The sequence below is a fragment of the Ascaphus truei genome, chromosome 4 (genome assembly GCF_040206685.1).
Source record: "Ascaphus truei isolate aAscTru1 chromosome 4, aAscTru1.hap1, whole genome shotgun sequence".
NCBI lineage: Eukaryota > Metazoa > Chordata > Amphibia > Anura > Ascaphidae > Ascaphus > Ascaphus truei.
The window spans coordinates 3,684,471-3,707,749 of record NC_134486.1 but is presented as its reverse complement, the minus strand read 5'-3'; the positions used below and the strand labels follow the sequence as shown (position 1 = coordinate 3,707,749).

General features: G+C 57.9%; 1 protein-coding gene across 1 annotated transcript in view; it reads left to right on the top strand.

Annotated features, from left to right (window-relative positions):
• TRIM54 (tripartite motif containing 54) overlaps positions 1-23,279 on the top strand; it is a 40,457-nt gene that overhangs the window by 10,761 nt on the left and 6,417 nt on the right. The window contains exons 4-7 of the mRNA XM_075595203.1: positions 1,459-1,554; positions 4,074-4,307; positions 12,853-12,875; positions 16,719-16,843. Of these exons, the coding sequence (XP_075451318.1) occupies positions 1,459-1,554; positions 4,074-4,307; positions 12,853-12,875; positions 16,719-16,843 (478 nt within the window). The remainder of the gene's footprint in view (positions 1-1,458; positions 1,555-4,073; positions 4,308-12,852; positions 12,876-16,718; positions 16,844-23,279) is intronic.

Genomic DNA, 23,279 nt, shown 5'->3' with positions numbered 1-23,279 from the left:
GACAGGTAACCAGGGAGAGGCGACAGGTAATCAGGGAGAGGCGACAGGTAATCAGGGAGAGGAGACAGGTAATCAGGGAGAGGAGACAGGTAATCAGCGAGAGGTGACAGGTAATTAGAGAGAGGCGACAGGTAATTAGAGAGAGGCGACAGGTAATCAGAGAGAGGCGACAGGTAATTAGAGAGAGGCGAGAGGTAATCAGCGAGAGGCGACAGGTAATCAGCGAAAGGCGACAGGTAATCAGCGAGAGGCGACAGGTAATCAGGGAGAGGCGACAGGTAATCAGGGAGAGGAGACAGGTAATCAGGGAGAGGAGACAGGTAATCAGCGAGAGAGGTGACAGGTAATCAGGGAGAGAGGCGACAGGTAATCAGAGACAGGCGACAGGTAATCAGAGAGAGGCGACAGGTAATCAGGGAGAGGCGACAGGTAATCAGGGAGAGAGGCGACAGGTAATCAGGGAGAGAGGCGACAGGTAATCAGGGAGAGGTGACAGGTAATCAGGGAGAGGTGACAGGTAATCAGGGAGAGGTGACAGGTAATCAGAGAGAGGCGACAGGTAATCAGGGAGAGGCAACAGGTAATCAGGGAGAGGCAACAGGTAATCAGAGAGGAGAGGCGACAGGTAATCAGGGAGACAGGCGACAGGTAATCAGGGAGTGGTGACAGGTAATCAGGGAGAGAGGTGACAGGTAATCAGGGAGAGGTGACAGGTAATCAGGGAGAGAGGCGACAGGTAATCAGAGAGAGGCGACAGGTAATCAGGGAGAGGTGACAGGTAATCAGGGAGAGGTGACAGGTAATCAGGGAGAGAGGCGACAGGTAATCAGGGAGAGAGGCGACAGGTAATCAGGGAGAGAGGCGACAGGTAATCAGAGAGAGGCGACAGGTAATCAGGGAGAGGTGACAGGTAATCAGGGAGAGGTGACAGGTAATCAGAGAGGAGAGCTGACTGGTAATCAGAGAGACTGACAGGTAATCAGCGAGACTGACAGGTAATCAGCGAGACTGACGGGTAATCAGGGAGAGGTGACAGGTAATCAGCGAGAGGCGACAGGTAAACAGGGAGAGAGGCGACAGGTAGTCAGCGAGAGGCGACAGGTAAACAGGGAGAGAGGCGACAGGTAATCAGAGAGGAGAGCTGACAGGTAATCAGGGAGACTGACAGGTAATCAGAGAGGAGAGCTGACAGGTAATCAGGGAGACTGACAGGTAATCAGGGAGAGAGGCGACAGGTAATCAGGGAGAGGTGACAGGTAATCAGGGAGAGAGGTGACAGGTAATCAGGGAGAGAGGTGACAGGTAATCAGAGAGGAGAGGAGAGGTGACAGGTAATCAGGGAGAGAGGTGACAGGTAATCAGAGAGGAGAGGAGAGGTGACAGGTAATCAAAGAGGAGAGGAGAGGTGACAGGTAATCAGAGAGGAGAGGAGAGGTGACAGGTAATCTCTCTCTGCAGAGTGAGCTCAGCGATGGGATCGCGATGCTTGTCGCCGGTAATGACCGAATCCAGGCGATTATCTCCCAGATGGAAGAGATCTGCAAGAGCATCGAGGTGAGGAGCAGCGGGTGTGTGTACCGCAGCGTGTGCGTGTGTGTGCGCATGTGAGCATTGCACCTCAATGTGTGTGATAGAGCATAAGTTCCCTCTGTGCTGCGCTCTAGTCCCCTCTGTGTGCGCTCTAGTCCCCTCTGTGCTGCGCTCTAGTCCCCTCTGTGCTGCGCGCTAGTCCCCTCTGTTCCGCGAGCTAGTCCCCTCTGTGCTGCGCTCTAGTCCCCTCTGTTCCGCGCGCTAGTCCCCTCTGTTCCGCGCTCTAGTCCCCTCTGTTCCGTGTGCTAGTCCCCTCTGTGCTGCGCTCTAGTCCCCTCTGTGCTGCGCGCTAGTCCCCTCTGTTCCGCGCTCTAGTCCCCTCTGTTCCGCGCTCTAGTCCCCTCTGTTCCGCGCGCTAGTCCCCTCTGTTCCGCGCTCTAGTCCCCTCTGTTCCGTGTGCTAGTCCCCTCTGTGCTGCGCTCTAGTCCCCTCTGTGCTGCGCTCTAGTCCCCTCTGTGCTGCGCGCTAGTCCCCTCTGTGCTGCGCGCTAGTCCCCTCTGTGCTTCGCGCTAGTCCCCTCTGTGCTGCGCGCTAGTCCCCTCTGTGCTGCGCTCTAGTCCCCTCTGTTCCACGCGCTAGTCCCCTCTGTTCCGCGTGCTAGTCTCCTGTGTGCGCTCTAGTCCCCTCTGTGTGTGCTCTAGTCCCCTCTGTGCTGCGCTCTAGTCCCCTCCGTGCCGCGCTCTAGTCCCCTCTGTGCTGCGCTCTAGTCCCCTCTGTGCTGCGCTCTAGTCCCCTTTGTTCCGCGTGCTAGTCCCCTCTGTTCCGCGCTCTAGTCCCCTCTGTGCTGCTCTCTAGTCCCCTCTGTTCCGCGCGCTAGTCCCCTCTGTTCCGCGCTCTAGTCCCCTCTGTTCCGTGTGCTAGTCCCCTCTGTGCTGCGCTCTAGTCCCCTCTGTGCTGCGCGCTAGTCCCCTCTGTTCCGCGCGCTAGTCCCCTCTGTGCTGCGCTCTAGTCCCCTCTGTTCCGCGCGCTAGTCCCCTCTGTTCCGCGCTCTAGTCCCCTCTGTTCCGTGTGCTAGTCCCCTCTGTGCTGCGCTCTAGTCCCCTCTGTGCTGCGCTCTAGTCCCCTCTGTGCTGCGCTCTAGTCCCCTCTGTGCTGCGCTCTAGTCCCCTCTGTGCTGCGCGCTAGTCCCCTCTGTGCTGCGCGCTAGTCCCCTCTGTGCTGCGCGCTAGTCCCCTCTGTGCTGCGCGCTAGTCCCCTCTGTGCTGCGCGCTAGTCCCCTCTGTGCTGCGCTCTAGTCCCCTCTGTTCCACGCGCTAGTCCCCTCTGTTCCGCGTGCTAGTCTCCTGTGTGCGCTCTAGTCCCCTCTGTGTGCGCTCTAGTCCCCTCTGTGCTGCGCTCTAGTCCCCTCTGTGCTGCGCTCTAGTCCCCTCTGTGCTGCGCTCTAGTCCCCTCTGTGCTGCGCTCTAGTCCCCTTTGTTCCGCGTGCTAGTCCCCTCTGTTCCGCGCGCTAGTCCCCTCTGTGCTGCGCTCTAGTCCCCTCTGTTCCGCGCGCTAGTCCCCTCTGTTCCGCGCGCTAGTCCCCTCTGTTCCGCGCTCTAGTCCCCTCTGTTCCGTGTGCTAGTCCCCTCTGTGCTGCGCTCTAGTCCCCTCTGTGCTGCGCTCTAGTCCCCTCTGTGCTGCGCGCTAGTCCCCTCTGTGCTGCGCGCTAGTCCCCTCTGTGCTGCGCTCTAGTCCCCTCTGTTCCACGCGCTAGTCCCCTCTGTTCCGCGTGCTAGTCTCCTGTGTGCGCTCTAGTCCCCTCTGTGTGCGCTCTAGTCCCCTCTGTGCTGCGCTCTAGTCCCCTCCGTGCAGCGCTCTAGTCCCCTCTGTGCTGCGCTCTAGTCCCCTCTGTGCTGCGCTCTAGTCCCCTTTGTTCCGCGTGCTAGTCCCCTCTGTGCTGCGCTCTAGTCCCCTCTGTGCTGCGCTCTAGTCCCCTCTGTGCTGCGCTCTAGTCCCCTCTGTGCTGCGCTCTAGTCCCCTCTGTGCTGCGCTCTAGTCCCCTCTGTGCTGCGCTCTAGTCCCCTCTGTGCTGCGCTCTAGTCCCCTCTGTGCTGCGCTCTAGTCCCCTCTGTGCTGCGCGCTAGTCCCCTCTGTGCTGCGCGCTAGTCCCCTCTGTGCTGCGCGCTAGTCCCCTCTGTGCTGCGCGCTAGTCCCCTCTGTGCTGCGCGCTAGTCCCCTCTGTGCTGCGCGCTAGTCCCCTCTGTGCTGCGCGCTAGTCCCCTCTGTGTGCGCTCTAGTCTCCTCTGTGTGCGCTCTAGTCCCCTCTGTGTGCGCTCTAGTCCCCTCCGTGCTGCGCTCTAGTCCCCTCCGTGCCGCGCTCTAGTCCCCTCTGTGCTGCGCTCTAGTCCCCTCTGTGCTGCGCTCTAGTCCCCTCTGTTCCACGCTCTAGTCCCCTCTGTGCTGCGCGCTAGTCCCCTCTGTTTTTCGCGCTAGTCCCCTCTGTTTTTCGCGCTAGTCCCCTCTGTGCTGCGCTCTAGTCCCCTCTGTGCTGTGCCCCCTGGCAGGATAACAGCCGCAGACACAAGCAGCTCCTGAGTCAGCGCTTTGACTCTCTGTATAACACCCTGGAGGAACGGAAGAAGGAGCTTCTCCAGATGATCACACGGCAGCAGGAGGACAAGCTGCAGTGTGTGCGGGGCCTCATCCGGCAACACGGGGACAACCTGGAGGTCACCTCCAAACTAGTGGAGACCGCAATACAGTCCATGGAGGAATCCCAGATGGCAGCATTCCTGCAGGTGTGGGGACATGGGGTGACAGATAGACAAGGACCGAGGGTGTCGGACAGATGGGGAATGACAGGGGCACGGAGGGACAGATGCAAATGGGGAATGACAGGGACACAGAGGGACAGATGGTGGTGGGGAGGGACAGATGGTGGTGGGGAATGACAGGGAAACGAGGTGACAGGGCATGAGTGACCGCAGGCAATATATAGCGGGGTCCCGAGCTTGTGTGGGGACTGCGTACTTAGTAAGGTCTGTGGCAGGGTCAGTAAGACGTCAAACACAGTGTTAGGCTTAACTAGAGTGGTTTTATTAATCCACAAAGATCCCTAAAGAATGGGTACATTGTCCGTTTAAGGCAAAACCAACCCATAAAATAAAATCCTATTCCCTTTAGGGAAACCAACTAAACACTCTGGCTCTTTCTAACTGGGCCTCCAGCTAAGCTTGTTATCAACCCAAAAACATATGCTGCAATACAACAGTCCACCAAGAAATATAACAGTCCTTATGCAAAAGAAAGATATATAAAGTTCTTATCTGGCATTGCAGGGGATACCCTCCCTGGGTCTCTGTCTAGCACCTTCAGCAAACCAGGAACACCGGTTCTGTGGAGCAGAATGTGTCCAGCCCGTAGTAATCTTTATCCTGGGTGGAGTCCTAGCTGGACCCTACAGTCTTGCTTCCTACATTCTTAGAGTCCAGAGCACCCAGGGTCCCTCCTGGTTCGGAGAAGCCTCTCTACCCTCCTGGGGAAAAACTAACCCACTTGTCTGTCAACTTCCTGCCTTATAATCTCCTGCTGATTCAGGAGTCCAGCCTGATTGGTTGCAGGTGCATGTTGTCTCTCCAGGAGGAGGTTAACTGTTTGCATGCTGGAATCACACACATGCCTCTCACTCCAGCATACTGAGTTAATGACTCGGTCACAGACCCCACACTGCACCTTCGTGGGGGGGGGGGGTGGGGGGGCTATGAAACCACTTAGAGCAAGGGTTGCCACCACTCCGGGCTTGACCCAGAGACTACGTTTTTTGGGCACTTACCTCCGGGCTACGGGTTTGGCATGACAACGGGACGCTACGTAATGTCACGGCGCTACACAGTATGACGTTGCCATGGCACGCCGCTGCAGGTAAGAAGATTAAAAAAAAAAATTCTCCGGGTTGGCCTTCAGAAGAAGGTGGCAACTGTGCTTCCCACAATGCTTAGCATCCACAGCTGTAAGGTATTGTGGGGTGTGACTTTGGAAGCTCCTGCAGTGAGTGACAGGTATACCCCCCCATGTTGCCTGCACACACAGAGGGGCAGTTTGGGGGATTATTAAGCGTGTGTTCCCCCCACGCGCTCAGGACACTATATACTGCCTGGGATCAGTCACACAGTTTGGGGGATTATTAAGCGTGTGTTCCCCCCACGCGCTCAGGACACTATATACTGCCTGGGATCGGTCACACAGTTTGGGGGATTATTAAGCGTGTGTTCCCCCCACGCGCTCAGGACACTATATACTGCCTGGGATCTGTCACACAGTTTGGGGGATTATTAAGCGTGTGTTCCCCCCACGCGCTCAGGACACTATATACTGCCTGGGATCGGGCACACAGTTTGGGGGATTATTAAGCGTGTGTCCCCCCCACGCGCTCAGGACACTATATACTGCCTGGGATCAGTCACACAGTTTGGGGGATTATTAAGCGTGTGTTCCCCCCACGCGCTCAGGACACTATATACTGCCTGGGATCGGTCACACAGTTTGGGGGATTATTAAGCGTGTGTTCCCCCCACGCGCTCAGGACACTATATACTGCCTGGGATCTGTCACACAGTTTGGGGGATTATTAAGCGTGTGTTCCCCCCACGCGCTCAGGACACTATATACTGCCTGGGATCGGGCACACAGTTTGGGGGATTATTAAGCGTGTGTCCCCCCCACGCGCTCAGGACACTATATACTGCCTGGGATCAGTCACACAGTTTGGGGGATTATTAAGCGTGTGTTCCCCCCACGCGCTCAGGACACTATATACTGCCTGGGATCGGTCACACAGTTTGGGGGATTATTAAGCGTGTGTTCCCCCCACGCGCTCAGGACACTATATACTGCCTGGGATCAGTCACACAGTTTGGGGGATTATTAAGCGTGCGTTCCCCCCACGCGCTCAGGACACTATATACTGCCTGGGATCGGTCACACAGTTTGGGGGATTATTAAGCGTGTGTTCCCCCCACGCGCTCAGGACACTATATACTGCCTGGGATCTGTCACACAGTTTGGGGGATTATTAAGCGTGTGTTCCCCCCACGCGCTCAGGACACTATATACTGCCTGGGATCGGCCACACAGTTTGGGGGATTATTAAGCGTGCGTCCCCCCACGCGCTCAGGACACTATATACTGCCTGGGGTCAGTCACACAGTTTGGGGGGTTATTAAGCGTGTGTTCCCCCCACGCGCTCAGGACACTATATACTGCCTGGGATCTGTCACACAGTTTGGGGGATTATTAAGCGTGTGTTCCCCCCACGCGCTCAGGACACTATATACTGCCTGGGATCAGTCACACAGTGCCAGCGATAGTCTGATGAGTCGGTTATAAGATTTATTAGGGGCTTGGTGGACTAATATTCTCCAGCAGGGGGGCTACACAGAGGCTGGGAGGGGTGGGTGCTGCACAGAGGCTGGGGGGGGGGTGCTGCACAGAGGCTGGGGGGGCTTCACAGAGGCTGGGGGGGGCTTCACAGAGGCTGGGGGGAGGCTACACAGAGGCTGGGGAGGGAGCTGCACAGAGGCTGGGGAGGGGGCTGCACAGAGGCTGGGGAGGGGGCTGCACAGAGGCGGGGGGGGCTGCACAGAGGTGGGGGGGCCCACACAGGTTCGGGGGGCTGCACAGAGGCTGGGGGAGCTGCACAGAGGCTGGCGGGGCTGCACAGAGGTGGGGGGCCCACACAAAGGTTCGGGGGGCTGCATAGAGGCTGGGGGGGCTGCACAGAGGCTGGCGGAGCTGCACAGAGGCTAGGAGGTGGGCCGCACACAGGCTGGGGGGGGAGAGGGGCTACACAGAGGCTGGGGGGAGGGGGGCTGCACAGAGGCTGGGGGGGGGGGGGGGCGCACAGAGTAATAATGGGAAGCGCTTATGTAATTGTAACGGTGTTTCCCCCCCACCCGGTGGGAGATGTGGCCATTACTGGTCGTGTGGTGGATGATACCCGCTTGTAACAGGAGGGCTGAGTCGTCCGCCGATGGTAGTGGGGACACAGGAACAGGCTTCTGGGGTTCATACCCCACATATCTCCTTAGCCGTGCAGCGCCTCCATCTGTCGTAGGCTCCAGGAGCTGAAGGGGATCTCCCACGGTAGAACGTATTACCTCTCCCCCCAGTAAGGACACGCATCAGGCAGGAGGTATATAACAACAGGACAGTGTGTGCTTCTGTACAGCACAGTTACACGCAGGCTTCTGCCTGATGCAATCTCTCTCCGCTACCCTGAAGGATGATCCCTGGACCTGCACTACAGGCCCCTGAGGGACCTGCAGCAGTCCCAGCTCTCCCCAGTCTCCCTATCAGAGTCTGGGGCAAGGTTCTGACTCACTCTCCCCCGGAGGGAAGAGGACCAGAGAAGGCCCAATGTTCAGGCTCTCGGCTGTGTGACCTGCCCCTCTCAAGTGGGTAGAGGCACTGCTAAATTTGGGCGGTACCTGCTCTTAAGTACAGCCAGGAGGAGGGCACTAGTCCTGGCTCATGATAGGACATGCCCAGGCCTGACGTCACTGCCTTCCACTGTCACTCACGAGCAGTGCCAAGGAGGGGGGAAACCCCATATCAACTACTGGCAGCCTGACTGTACCAGGGCTCACTGCCAGGAGTAGGGCAGACTAGTAGCCGTCAGGTGACCTGGCTACACTCTCCCTCTGGTGAATCCCAACGGCCACGCTTGGATCTAAATTTTCAGGTACCATCCTTGAAGGTAACCTGAAAATAACAGTATAACATTTCACATAATGATATCACATTACTATGCATGATATATTCAGTGAACACAAAGCATACAGTTTTATTGGCGGGTATCACCCAACGTGTCTGTATGTGCATACAAACTTCCCCCCTCCCAACATGGAGAACTCTTTACGTAATAGTGTTCAGGTTCTGGCTTTCTTACTAGTGCTCCAGTACTCTCGGGCACTGTTACTGAAAATACCCTCTTATGGTGGTCTGTGCGCGGCATGATCCAACTGGCGCAAAGCGAGAGTATAACGGTATTCGCGGTACAGTAGCATACTGAACACCCACAACCAGGAAATACTTTAGGCATGGATGCTTGGGTCAGGGAGTGTCCTGCCAGGACAATTCTTTAAAGCATTTCCCTGAGCGGTCATCCCCTGCTTCAGCACTATACCAATTCTCGTTGGAGACCTCAGAATCCCAGTTCTCTCTAGAACTATTGGACCCCCAATTTTCCTCAGAACTGTCAATATCCCACCCAGGAATCTTGTGAAGCATCTCGTCCTGTTCCCATGTAGACAGGGTAGGCGATCCCCCGAATCCCTCATAGGACTGGTACTCCACCATGATCTCACTGTCGCAGGGTGGTTTGGGCACAGTCCTATGGGCCATTACATATTCCTTATACCGGGCCAAAAAAGCAGAAGTCGGAACATGCGGCCACCCCGATGGACTATCTGTCTTAGGGGCCAACGCTGTGTCAGCCACGGCAGCGGCTGCTTGTTTACGGGCCAAACGTTCATTCATGGATTGGATAAAGGCAACAGTTCCTTTCACTGGAGCTATAGCGGTACTCACCGGAGCGGGGATCGAAGGCTTGTCATCCGCCCCAGCGGTCGCTAGTAGTTCAGCATCATCGTTGGAAGGTCTCGTAGGATCCTGGTATAGATCCAGGTCCCGCACCGGAAGTGCGTCTACATCCGGTGAAACCATGGGTGTGTCAGCCTCATTGTCGTCCCCGGCGTGGAAGTCGGTACCAGAAGGCACCTTCTCAACGGAAGTCTCCATTAGTTCCTGCTGGGAGTAAGGATCGAATTTCTCACCACTCCTCGGTTTCGCCGGAACTTGGGGACTCGATGGACGAATCACCAGGCCTTCGACCGGGCAGCCGGGAAGCTCCACCGTAGGGATGCTCATCCGCCACACAGGTCGCATCATTGCAGTAATCTGGACTGGACTCCGTCGTCGATCGGCATCGTAGGTATAGAAATCTTTCTCCTCCTCAGCTCTGGTAGTAATACCCTGCAGCGGCCGGAACACCACTGAGAACCATTGGCTGCTGGCACAGGAGGAAGGCAGGGACACCTCCAGCATCTCTTGCGCTGGTCCCGGTTCACTGATCGTCTCTGGTTCCTCTGCGGGAACCAGGTCTGGAACCGTCTCAGCTTGCTCTGTGGTCATAGGGACACTCGAATCCCCTTGGGCCTCAGCTAAGGCGCAGGGACCCTCTGAAGCCTCCATAGTTGCGGTAGATTGAATAGCAGCAGTGTCGACCGCCCGGGTAGAGGGGTCGATCGCATCTTTGTCTGCGAATTCCATCGGCCGCAGCATCGTGGGTTTCAGGAACACTGCTCCGCAGCGGGCACATTTGGCTCCCCAGGTCAATTCGCCATCTGGAAAATCACACTTGTGGCATAGGCATCTGATGTACCTTTTTCCCTCCATCTTCACCACCAGGACCCCTCTTGGTCACCGATAGGGGTCGAAGTCCATACTCCCAGACATAAGAGAAATGGTACGTTCACTCCTTTCGTCGCCAGACTCCAAAGAACTTAGTGTGCGGTTCGCCACATCCGGTACCTCCCTTGTTCTCCAAAGTCGTTAGACATTGGTCATCAGCGTGCCCCCTCCCTCTGGTGGAGATTAGAGGAGGGGCAACCGGGGACATGGACGGGGCATGACTGACTCATTAGTCACATCACTTGGGTGAGTCCTGGCTTTCGCGCCAGACCCTTGTAGAACTTTGCAAAAAGTTCACGTGCGACCTGTTTGCAAGCGGCACGTGCGCTCTCCAGCATTGGCGTGAGACACCCCCTTAGCTCATGTAACTCACGTGGTGCATTCCCGGGCAAGGGAACCTCCATTCTGAGCACAGTCCATTCTCTGACCCCACAGGAGTCGCAATTCTTACGGGAATCCATTTCCTGTGGTCTCTGCGGCATATAGATTAGCAGTCCACCAAGAGTAGGTTGTACCCCGGGCTAGCAAAGCTCCATCTCGATACGGCGCACACGGTTACAGTCCATCACAAGCACTCTGTGGTTCCATAGTCTGGCTACGGCTAGTGGAACTCTGGGCTTCTTCTAGTGGAGGGGTCTAGACACCTTGTACGTCAGGCACCCCTCCTAATATACTCCCTATCAGTACCCTTACGCCGCCCCGCTTTGCTGCCGGCACCCTGGACCCGCTCCAGAGGTCCCTGGGACTAAGTTAACCAGAGCACCCCCTTTAGGCATCCCGACCACTCGCCTCAGGGTGACTTAGAACAGCAATAATCTTTGTGTCTCCAGACCATTCACCCATTAGGGAAGTCCAAGTCACAGATCCGTGGCGGGGAAATCTGGTCCCTGGTTATGGTATGCCAGGGTCCCCTGGACACTACACCTAGCCTCCCTCCTTCTTTCAGCACAGTGTTTCCCCCACCCGGTGGGAGATTTGGCCATTACTACGGTGTATGGTGGATGATACCCGCTTGTAACAGGAGGGCTGAGTCGTCTGCCGGTGGTAGTGGGGACACAGGAACAGGCTTCTGGGGTTCATACCCCACATATCTCCTTAGCCGTGCAGCGCCTCCATCTGCCGTAGGCTCCAGGAGCTGAAAGGGATCTCCCACGGTAGAACGTATTACCTCTCCTCCCCAGTAAGGTCACGCACCAGGCAGGAGGTATATAACAACAGGACAGTGTGTGCTTCTGTACAGCACAGTTACACGCAGGCTTCTGCCTGATGCAGTCTCTCTCCGCTACCCTGAAGGATGATCCCTGGACCTGCACTACAGGCCCCTGAGGGACCTGCAGCAGTCCCAGCACTCCCCAGTCTCCCTATCAGAGTCTGGGGCAAGGTTCACACTCACGCTCCCTCGGAGGGAAGAGGACCAGAGAAGGCCCAATGTTCAGGCTCTCGGCTGTGTGACCTGCCCCTCTCAAGTGGGTAGAGGCACTGCTAAATTTGGGCGGTACCTTCTCTTAAGTACTGCCAGGAGGAGGGCACTAGTCCTGGCTCATGATAGGACATGCCCAGGCCTGATGTCACTGCCTTCCACTGTCACTCATGAGCAGTTCCAAGGAGGGGGGAAACCCCATATCAACTACTGGCAGCCTGACTGTACCAGGGCTCACTGCCAGGAGTAGGGCCGACACCTGGCTACATACAGTAATATCAATTGAGAATCAAACGCATCGATTGTAAACTGATCTCAAACTACCACTAGAGGGCAGCACCACATTAGACTACAGAGCGTGGGTACTCACTTCATATTGCAATACATGTAAATACTGTCAGTCAGTCAGACACTCACTCAGTCAGTCAGACACTCACTCAGTCAGTCAGACACTCAGTCAGTCAGACACCGACTCAGTCAGTCAGACACCACTCAGTCTGTCAGACACCCACTCAGTCAGTCAGACACTCAGTCAGTCAAACACCCACTCAGTCAGTCAGGCACCCACTCAGTCAGTCAGACACCCACTCAGTCAGTCAGACACCCACCCAGTCAGTCAAACATCCACCCAGTCAGACACCCACCCAGTCAGACACCCACCCAGTCAGACACCCACTCAGTCAGTCAGACACCCACTCAGTCAGTCAGATGCTCACTCAGTCAGTCAGACGCTCAGACACTCAATCAGTCAGACACTCAATCAGTCAGACACTCAGTCAGACAGACACTCAGTCAGACAGACACTCAGTCAGACAGACACTCAGTCAGACAGACACTCAGTCAGACAGACACTCAGTCAGACAGACACTCAGTCCGACAGTCACTCAGTCCGACAGTCACTCAGTCCGACAGACAGACACTCCTTTCCTGTAAGGCCTGGGACATGGTGCAGGGAGCGGCGCTGGGACATGGTGCAGGGAGCGGCGCTGGAACATGGTGCAGGGAGCGGCGCTGGGCAGCGCTGACTCATGCTCACCTGCTCACGCAGGAGATTTTTCGTGTCCCTGCATGAGCGTCAGCGAGCGCGCTTGTGTGCAGGGTGGGAGCCGGGTGGGACCCGGGCGGGAGCTGGGCGGGAGGCGGGGCTTGCGCGCCACGTCACGGCGCCGACGTCACGGACTGCCATTGGCTTCTGGCAGTCACGTGACCGGCCCTGCGCTTGCATGAGCGGCAAAATGTAAACCTGCCTGTCTCCTGCATTTCCACACGCCTCCGCACGCCTCCGCACGCCTGCGGAAGCGCCATCTAAAGCCGCGCTGATAGGGAGAATGTTTCCCCTCAGCGCGGTCTTTTTGACCATGTCCGAGGCCTAAGACTGTGGGGTGGGGGAGCAGTGAGTACCTCGCCTGGTACCCGTGTACTGAGTATCTTACACGTGCCTTTTATCCTCACAGCACGCCAAGGAGCTGATAAAGAAGTGAGTGTGAGCTGTGTAATCACTGTACACACGTGTTATAGACAGTAACAGCTAACATCGGCCCTGCTGTGTGTGCGGTGACACCCACTTTCTCATCACAAGGTGACACAATGACAGGGGGACACCGTGACACAGGGGGACACCGTGACGCAGTGACACAGGGAACACAAGGGGACACCGTGACGCAGTAACACAGGGGGACACCGTGATACAGGGACACCATGACACAGGGGACACAGGAGGACACCGTGACGCAGTGACACAGGGGGACACCATGATGCAGGGACACAGGGGACACAGGGGGACACCGTGATACAGGGACACCGTGACACAGGGGGACACCGTGACCAGTGACACAGGGGAACACAGTGATGCAGTGACACAGGGGGACACCATGACACCATGACCTACCATGACACAGGGGGACACCATGACGTAGTGACACAAGGGGACATCGTGAAACCATGACGCAGTGACACAGGGGGTTGCAGTGACACGGGGGGACACTGTGACGCAGGGAACACAGGGGGACACTGTGATTCAGGAACACCGTGACACATGGGGACACCGTGACACAGTGACACAGGGGGACACCATGACACTGGGGACACAGGGGGACACCGTGACACAGGGGGACACCGTGTAGCAGTGACACACAGGGACACCGTGACACAGTGACAGAGGGGGACACAGTGACACAGTGACACAGGGGACACCGTGATGCGGCGACACAGGGGGGCATCGTGACACAGTGGGACACCTTCACATAGTGACACAGGGGGACACCGTGACACAGGGGGACACCGTGACACAGGGGGACACGTGACACAGGGGGACACCGTGACGTAGTGACTCGGGGACACCGTGATGCAGTGACACGGGGACACCGTGACGCAGGGTGACACAGGGGACACCATGACACAGGGGGACACCGTGACGCAGTGACACAGAGGGACACAGTGACACAGGGGGCACCATGACACGGGACACCGTGACACAATGACATGGGGACACCATGACACAGGGGGATACCGTGATGCAGTGAGACAATGACAGGGGGAAACAATGACGCAGTGACACAGGGGGACACCGTGACGCAGTGACACAGGGGGCACCATGACACTGGGACACCGTGACGCAGTGACACAATGACATGGTGACACCATGTCACAGGGGGATACCGTGATACATACGGAAGGGAGTCTGTCCCCTAATCAGGAGGACACAGTGACCCCAAAGGGACCACTGACCTATGGAGTCTGTCCCAGTGCAGAGTGACACAGTGACACAGTGACACGGTTCCCCCCAGTGCAGAGTGACACGGGGACGCAGTGACACGGTTCCCCCAGTGCAGAGTGACACAGTGACACAGTGACATGGTTCTCCCCAGTGCAGAGTGACACAGGGACGCAGTGACACGGTTTCCCCCAGTGCAGAGTGATACAGGGACGCAGTGACACGGTTCCCCCCCCAGTGCAGAGTGACACAGTGACACAGTGACATGGTTCTCCCCAGTGCAGAGTGACACAGTGACGCAGTGACACGGTTCCCCCCAGTGCAGAGTGACCCAGGGATGCAGTGACACGGTTCCCCCCCAGTGCAGAGTGACACAGGTACGCAGTGACACGGTTCCCCCCAGTGCAGAGTGACACAGTGACGCAGTGACATGGTTCCCCCCAGTGCAGAGTGACACAGGGACGCAGTGACACGGTTCCCCCCAGTGCAGAGTGACACAGTGACACAGGGACGCAGTAACACGGTTCCCCCCAGTGCAGAGTGACACAGTGACACAGTGACACGGTTCCCCCCAGTGCAGAGTGACATAGGGACGCAGTGACACGGTTCCCCCCAGTGCAGAGTGACACAGTGACACAGTGACACAGTGACATGGTTCCCCCCAGTGCAGAGTGACACAGGGACGCAGTGACACGGTTTCCCCCAGTGCAGAGTGACACAGTGATACAGGGACTCAGTGACACGGTTCCCCCCAGTGCAGAGTGACACAGTGACACAGGGACGCAGTGAAACGGTTCCCCCCAGTGCAGAGTGACACAGTGATACAGGGACGCAGTGACACGGTTCCCCCCAGTGCAGAGTGACACAGTGACACAGTGACACAGTGACGAAGTGACACGGTTCCCCCCAGTGCAGAGTGACACAGTGACACGGTTCCCCCCAGTGCAGAGTGACACAGGGACGCAGTGACACGGTTCCCCCCAGTGCAGAGTGACACAGTGACACGGTTCCCCCCAGTGCAGAGTGACACAGGGACGCAGTGACACGGTTCCCCCCAGTGCAGAGTGACACAGTGATACAGGGACGCAGTGACACGGTTCCCCCCAGTGCAGAGTGACACAGGGACGCAGTGACACGGTTCCCCCCAGTGCAGAGTGACACAGTGATACAGGGACGCAGTGACACGGTTCCCCCCAGTGCAGAGTGACACAGGGACGCAGTGACACGGTTCCCCCCAGTGCAGAGTGACACAGTGATACAGGGACGCAGTGACACGGTTCCCCCCAGTGCAGAGTGACACAGGGACGCAGTGACACGGTTCCCCCCAGTGCAGAGTGACACAGTGACACAGTGACACGGTTCCCCCCAGTGCAGAGTGACACAGGGATGCAGTGACACGGTTCCCCCCCCAGTGCAGAGTGACACAGTGACACAGGGACGCAGTGACACGGTTCCCCCCAGTGCAGAGTGACACAGGGACGCAGTGACACGGTTCCCTCCAGTGCAGAGTGACAGTGACACAGGGACGCAGTGACACGGTTCCCCCCAGTGCAGAGTGACACAGTGACACAGGGACGCAGTGACACGGTTCCCCCCAGTGCAGAGTGAAACAGGGACGCAGTGACACGGTTCCCCCCAGTGCAGAGTGACACAGTGACACAGGGACGCAGTTGCACAGTTCCCCCCAGTGCAGAGTGACAGAGGGACGAGGTGACATGGTTCCCCCCAGTGCAGAGTGACACAGTGATACAGGGACGCAGTGACATGGTTCCCCCCAGTGCAGAGTGACACAGTGACACAGGGACGCAGTGACATGGTTCCCCCCAGTGCAGAGTGACACAGTGACACGGTCCCCCCGTGAAGAGTGACACAGTGACACAGAGACGCAGTGACACGGTTCCCCCCAGTGCAGAGTGACACAGGGACGCAGAGACACGGTTCCCCCAGTGCAGAGTGACACAGTGACACAGGGATGCAGTGACACGGTTCCCCCCAGTGCAGAGTGACACAGTGACACAGGGACGCAGTGACACGGTTCCCCCCAGTGCAGAGTGACACAGTGACGCAGTGAAACGGTTCCCCCCAGTGCAGAGTGACACAGGGACGCAGTGACACGGTTCCCCCCAATGCAGAGTGACACAGTGACATAGGGACGCAGTGACATGGTTCCCCCCAATGCAGAGTGACACAGTGACACAGTGACGCAGTGACATGGTTCCCCCCAGTGCAGAGTGACGCAGTGACACAGGAACGCAGTGACACGGTTCCCCCAAGTGCAGAGTGACACAGTGACACAGGGACGCAGTGACACGGTTCCCCCCAGTGCTGAGTGACACAGTGACACAGGAACGCAGTGACACGGTTCCCCCCAATGCAGAGTGACACAGTGACACAGGGACGCAGTGACACGGTTCCCCCCAGTGCTGAGTGACACAGTGACACAGGAACGCAGTGACACGGTTCCCCCCAGTGCAGAGTGACACAGGAACGCAGTGACACGGTTCCCCCCAGTGCAGAGTGACACAGGGACGCAGTGACACGGTTCCCCCCAGTGGATGTGCGCGCTGGTATATGTTGGCTCCTCTGAGCTGTGTGCCGTGTCTGCAGGATCACAGACATGTCCAAAGTGTCCACGATAGATCGTCCCGAGCCAGGGTATGAGAACATGGACCACTTCTGTGTCAACGTGGACCTCGTGGCTGAGATGCTGAGGACTATTGAATTCCAGACAGGTGAGGAGAAATGGGAGGAAGTCCCTGCTGTCCGGGATAAAAGAACATGGCGGGGACACGCAGGGGATTCTGGGAGAGGGAATAGCAGCTCAAACCTGATTCTGTGGGATTTCACCTCAAATCTGTCCCTAAGGGTTTTACGGCATGAACCCCGATAAGTACCATGTGGCCCCCACGTGTTTGGCCACTCTCCTACCTGCAGACTGCAGTAACACCTCACACCCCAGTACATCCTTTGGGCTTTCTCTCATATTTAGGATTTAGCCTTATATCTGTAGCCCTGTTTCCCCCTGAAAACAGAAAGCTACTCGTGCTGCCTATCTCTTATCACTCTATAAGCTCCCAGAGTCAGTTACCCACACCCCATACAAGGCGTACCCCCTCCACCGTGTACCCCACACTGTGTCCACAGTACAACCCTTCCACCCTTGCCCCGTGGTCAGCGCTGCCACTATGTGCGAGTACTCAGTTGGTGCATGTATGTAACGATACCTGCCCAGTGCGCCAGCACCCGGGCACATGGATATCTTCAAAAAGGATCCGCTGATCCACGATCTCAGTGACGTCCTGGACTCTGCTGGGCTGTCGCCCCTTAGGGTGGTCCCACCCTGAAGGCAGCCTCTCTGGATCCTGAGTAGACCCGGTCCCAGACCTCTCTCTCTAGGGTCTTCAGCGTCTGCTGCATTCCTCTCTCTTACTGCAGTACTAATGGGGCAGGGTCCCTATCCTAGGGCCTGTCCCTATAGCAGCCAGAAGCTATACTTTGACTCAGGGCCTCTCTGGGGTCTAGGGGGTTGCTGGCCTAGTGCAGAGGCTACTTGCCTCTCTGCACTTACACCTCCTTCCCCTATCCTCTCCTGGCACCGACTGGCGTGCTTTCCCAGCGCGCAAAATATATCTATCTCCATGCAGGAGGTTCTAGGAGCCCTATTGGCTATAATGCATCAGGTGATATAGCAGTCCTCAGAGGCTTCCGGGTAATGTAGTTCCCCCATGCGGAGCTTACTGTAATGGCCGACGCTATTGACCGCACTGCACATGCGCGACACACAAGATGGTGGCGCCCTGAGCGCTCTGGCTGCCGCGGAGCCTCCGGAGCGCTCCCTGCACCCGTTGGCAACCTTGCCCACATCCCGACACCTCCCGCAGACACGCGCCCCCGCCGCCTGCACTCGCTCGCCCCCGCAACCGGCCGCAACTCTCCCGACCGCAGCGGAGATAAGCGGCAGGGAGGGGAATGAGCGCAGAGGGGCCTGGCTACATATCTATCCCAGCCTGTGTGAATTCCCTTTCTGCCCTGACCACCTCTGCTGGGAGACTATTCCATGAATCCACCACCCTTTCCATAAAGAAGAACGGCCTACATTTCCTCTTAACCTGCTGCCCTCCAGCGTCAGCCAATGACCTCGTGTTCCAGCTCCTCTCTCTCTCTGATACATGCTTCCCTCCTCTACTATGTTGAAACCCCTTATGTATTTGAAAGTGTCTCATATCCTCCCAACCCCCACTCCCCTCTCCTCCTCCCAACCCCCACTCCCCTCTCCTCCTCCCAACCCCCACTCCCCTCTCCTCCTCCCAACCTCCACCTCTCCTCCCAACCCCCCTATCTCCTCCCTACTCTCCTCCCAACCCACCTCTCCTCCTCCCAACCCCCACCCTCCTCTCCTCCCAACCTCCACCTCTCCTCCCAACCCCCCATCTCCTCCCCGCTCTCCCAACCCAACCTCTCCTCCCAACCTCCACCCATTCTCCTCCTCCCAACCCCCTCTCCTCCCAACCTCCACCTCTCCTCCCAACCCATCTATCTCCTCCCCGCTCTGCCAACCTACCTCTCCTCCTCCCAACCCCCACTCCCCTCTCCTCCTCCCAACCTCCACCTCTCCTCCCAACCCCCCTATCTCCTCCCTACTCTCCTCCCAACCCACCTCTCCTCCTCCCAACCCCCACCCTCCTCTCCTCCCAACCTCCACCTCTCCTCCCAACCCCCCATCTCCTCCCCGCTCTCCCAACCCAACCTCTCCTCCCAACCTCCACCCATTCTCCTCCTCCCAACCCCCTCTCCTCCCAACCTCCACCTCTCCTCCCAACCCATCTATCTCCTCCCCGCTCTCCCAACCTACCTCTCCTCCTCCCAACCTCCACCCCCTCTCCTCCTCCCAACACCCTCTCCTCCCAACCTCCACCTCTGCCCCCAACCCCCCTATCTCCTACCCACTCTCCCAACCCACCTTTCCTCCTCCCAACCTCCACCCCCTCTCCTCCTCCCAACCCCCTCTCCTCCTCCCAACCTCCACCTCTCCTCCCAACCCCTTATCTCCTCCCCGCTCTCCCAACCCACCTCTCCTCCTCCCAACCTCCACCCCCTCTCCTCCTCCCAACCCCCTCTCCTCCTCCCAACCTCCACCTCTCCTCCCAACCCCCTATCTCCTCCCCGCTCTCCTAACCCACCTCTCCTCCTCCCAACCTCCAACCCACTCTCCTCCTCCCAACCCCCACCCCCTCTCATCCCAACCCCCACCTATCCTCCCAACCCCCCCATCTCCTCCCTGCTCTCCCAACCCACCTCTCCTGCTCCCAACACCCAACCCCCTCTCCTCCTCCCAACCTCCACCTCTCCTCTCAACCCCCCGATCTCCTCCCTGCTCTCCCAACCCACCTCTCCTCCTCCCAACCTCCACCCCACTATCCTCCTCCCAACCCCCTCTCCTCCTCCCAACCTCCACCTCTCCTCTCAACCCCCTATCTCCTCCCCACTCTCCCAACCCACTTCTCCTCCTCCCAACCTCCACCCCCTCTCTTCCTCCCAACCTCCACCTCTCCTCTCAACCCCCTATCTCCTCCCCACTCTCCCAACCCACCTCTCCTCCTCCCAACCTCCACCCCACTCTCCTCCTCCCAACCTCCACCTCTCCTCTCAGCCCCAAATCTCCTCCCCACTCTCCCAACCCACCTCTCCTGCTCCCAACCCCTCTCCTCCCAACCTCTACCTCTCCTCTCAACCCCCTATCTCCTCCCCACTCTCCCAACCCACCTCTCCTCCCAACCTCCACCCCACTCTCCTCCTCCCAACCCCCTCTCCCAACCTCCACCTCTCCTCTCAACCCCCCTATCTCCTCCCCGCTCTCTTCCCAACCCACCTCTCCTCCCAACCTCCACCCCACTGTCCTCCCAACCGCCACCCCCCTTTCTTCCTCCCAACCTCCCAACCTCCACCTCTTCTCCCAACCCCCTATCTCCTCTCCGCTCTCCTCCCAACCCACATCTCCTCATCCCAACCTCCACCCCACTCTCCTCCTCCCAACCCCCTCTCCTCCTCCCAAACCCCACCCCCTCTCCTCCTCCCAACCTCCACCTCTCTTCCCAACCCCCTATCTCCTCCCTGCTCTCCTCCCAACCCACCTCTCCTCCCAACCTCCACCCCTCTCCTCCTCCCAACCCCCACCCTCTCTCCTCCTCCCCCCAACCTCCACCTCAATTCCCAACCCCCCTATCTCCTCCCTGCTCTCCTCCCAACCCCCTCTCCTCATCCCAACTCCCACCCTCCTCCCAACCCCCACCCCCTCTCCTCCTGCTAACCCCCACCCCACTCTCCTCCTCCCAACCCCCACCCCTCTCCTCCTCCCAACCCCCTTATCTCTCATCCATCCTCCTCCCACTCTCCTCCCAACCCCATCTCTCATCCACCCAACCCCCCTCTCCTTCTCCCAACCTCCACCTCTCTTCCCAACCTCCACCTCTCCTCCCAACCCCCTATCTCCTCCCTGCTCTTCTCCCAACCCCTCTCCTTTCAACCCACATCCTCCTCTGCTCCTCCCAACCTCCACCTCTCCTACCAACCCCCCTATTTTCTCCCTGCTCTCCCAACCCCATCTCTCGTACACCCAACCCCCTCTACTCCTCCCAACCCCCATCCCCTCTCCTCCTCCCAACCCCCTATCTCCTCCCTATTCTCCTCCCAACCCCGTCTCTCGTACACCCAACCCCCCTCTCCTCCTCCCAACCCCCCCTCTCCTCCCAACCCCTGTATCTCCTCCCCGTATCTCCTCCACCTCTCCTTCCAACCTCCACCTCTCCTTCCAACCCCCGTATCTCCTCCCTGCTCTTCTCCCAGCCCTCTCCTCCTTCCAACCCCCACCCGCTCTCCTCCTCCCCACCCCCTCTCCTCCTCCTAACCCCCACCCCTCTCCTCCTCCTAACCCCCACCCCTCTCCTCCCAACCTCCCCACCCCCCTTTACTCCCAACCTTCCCACCCTATTCTCCTACCAACCTTCCCACCCCTTCTCCTCCCAACCTCCCTCCTTTTCTCCTCACCCCATCTCCCCCCTGTCTTCTCCCCTCTCCTTCCAACCCCGCCCCCTTTCCTCATATCGTCCCCCGCCACCCCACTTCCCTCTCCTCCTCCCTCCTCTTCTTTCCCCCAGCCTCCTCTCTCACCCAGCCTCCTCTGTTCCACCTCCACTTCCCACCTCCCCTTTCTCTCCCCACCTCCCCGCTCTCTGCCTCCTTTCCCTCCACCCACCCCCCCTATTCTCCCAACCACCCCCTCTCTTCCCAACCTCCCTCCTCTACTCCTCCTAGTCTCCCCACCTCTCCTCCTATCCCACCCTCTCTGCTCTCCTCTCCGCCTCCTCCCACCTATCCACCCACTCCTCCTCCTCCCTCTCCTCTTTAGCTGCGCCAGACTGCAGCCCCTCTTATCCATCTTGAGGGGCCTTCTCCTGCAGTTCTGGCTGCACTTTTCCCCTCACCTTTTTATTTTTGGGTGCCCAGTGTCCTGGGACAATAAGCCCAGGGATCTCCTCGTCAACCTGCTCCTGGCATTGGCTAAGCTAGCCATTTATAAGCCCAGGGATCTCCTCATCAACCTGCTCCTGGCATTGGCTAAGCTAGCCATTTATAAGCCCAGGGATCTCCTCGCCAGCCTGCTCCTGGCATTGGCTAAGCTAGCCATTTATAAGCCTAAGGATCTCCTCGTCAACCTGCTCCTGGCATTGGCTAAGCTAGCCATTTATAGCCATTTATAAGCCCAGGGATCTCCTCGCCAGCCTGCTCCTGGCATTGGGTAAGCTAGCCATTTATAAGCCCAGGGATCTCCTCGCCAGCCTGCTCCTGGCATTGGCTAAGCTAGCCATTTATAAGCCCAGGGATCTCCTCGCCAGCCTGCTCCTGGCATTGGCTAAGCTAGCCATTTATAAGCCCAGGGATCTCCTCGCCAGCCTGCTCCTGGCATTGGCTAAGCTAGCCATTTATAAGCCCAGGGATCTCCTCGCCAGCCAGCTCCTGGCATTGGGTAAGCTAGCCATTTATAAGCCCAGGGATCTCCTCGCCAGCCTGCTCCTGGCATTGGCTAAGCTAGCCATTTATAAGCCCAGGGATCTCCTCGCCAGCCTGCTCCTGGCATTGGCTAAGCTAGCCATTTATAAGCCCAGGGATCTCCTCGCCAGCCTGCTCCTGGCATCGGCTAAGCTAGCCATTTATAAGCCCAGGGATCTCCTCGCCAGCCAGCTCCTGGCATTGGGTAAGCTAGCCATTTATAAGCCCAGGGATCTCCTCGCCAGCCTGCTCCTGGCATTGGCTAAGCTAGCCCTTTATAAGCCCAGGGATCTCCTCGCCAGCCTGCTCCTGGCATTGGCTAAGCTAGCCATTTATAAGCCCAGGGATCTCCTCGCCAGCCTGCTCCTGGCATTGGCTAAGCTAGCCATTTATAAGCCCAGGGATCTCCTCGCCAGCCTGCTCCTGGCATTGGCTAAGCTAGCCATTTATAAGCCCAGGGATCTCCTCGCCAGCCAGCTCCTGGCATTGGGTAAGCTAGCCATTTATAAGCCCAGGGATCTCCTCGCCAGCCTGCTCCTGGCATTGGCTAAGCTAGCCATTTATAAGCCCAGGGATCTCCTCGCCAGCCTGCTCCTGGCATTGGGTAAGCTAGCCATTTATAAGCCCAGGGATCTCCTCGCCAGCCTGCTCCTGGCATTGGCTAAGCTAGCCATTTATAAGCCCAGGGATCTCCTCGCCAGCCTGCTCCTGGCATTGGCTAAGCTAGCCATTTATAAGCCCAGGGATCTCCTCGCCAGCCTGCTCCTGGCATTGGCTAAGCTAGCCATTTATAAGCCCAGGGATCTCCTCGCCAGCCTGCTCCTGGCATTGGCTAAGCTAGCCATTTATAAGCCCAGGGATCTCCTCGCCAGCCTGCTCCTGGCATTGGCTAAGCTAGCCATTTATAAGCCCAGGGATCTCCTCGCCAGCCTGCTCCTGGCATTGGCTAAGCTAGCCATTTATAAGCCCAGGGATCTCCTCGCCAGCCTGCTCCTGGCATTGGCTAAGCTAGCCATTTATAAGCCCAGGGATCTCCTCGTCAGCCTGCTCCTGGCATTGGCTAAACTAGCCATTTATAAGCCCAGGGATCTCCTCGCCAGCCTGCTCCTGGCATTGGCTAAG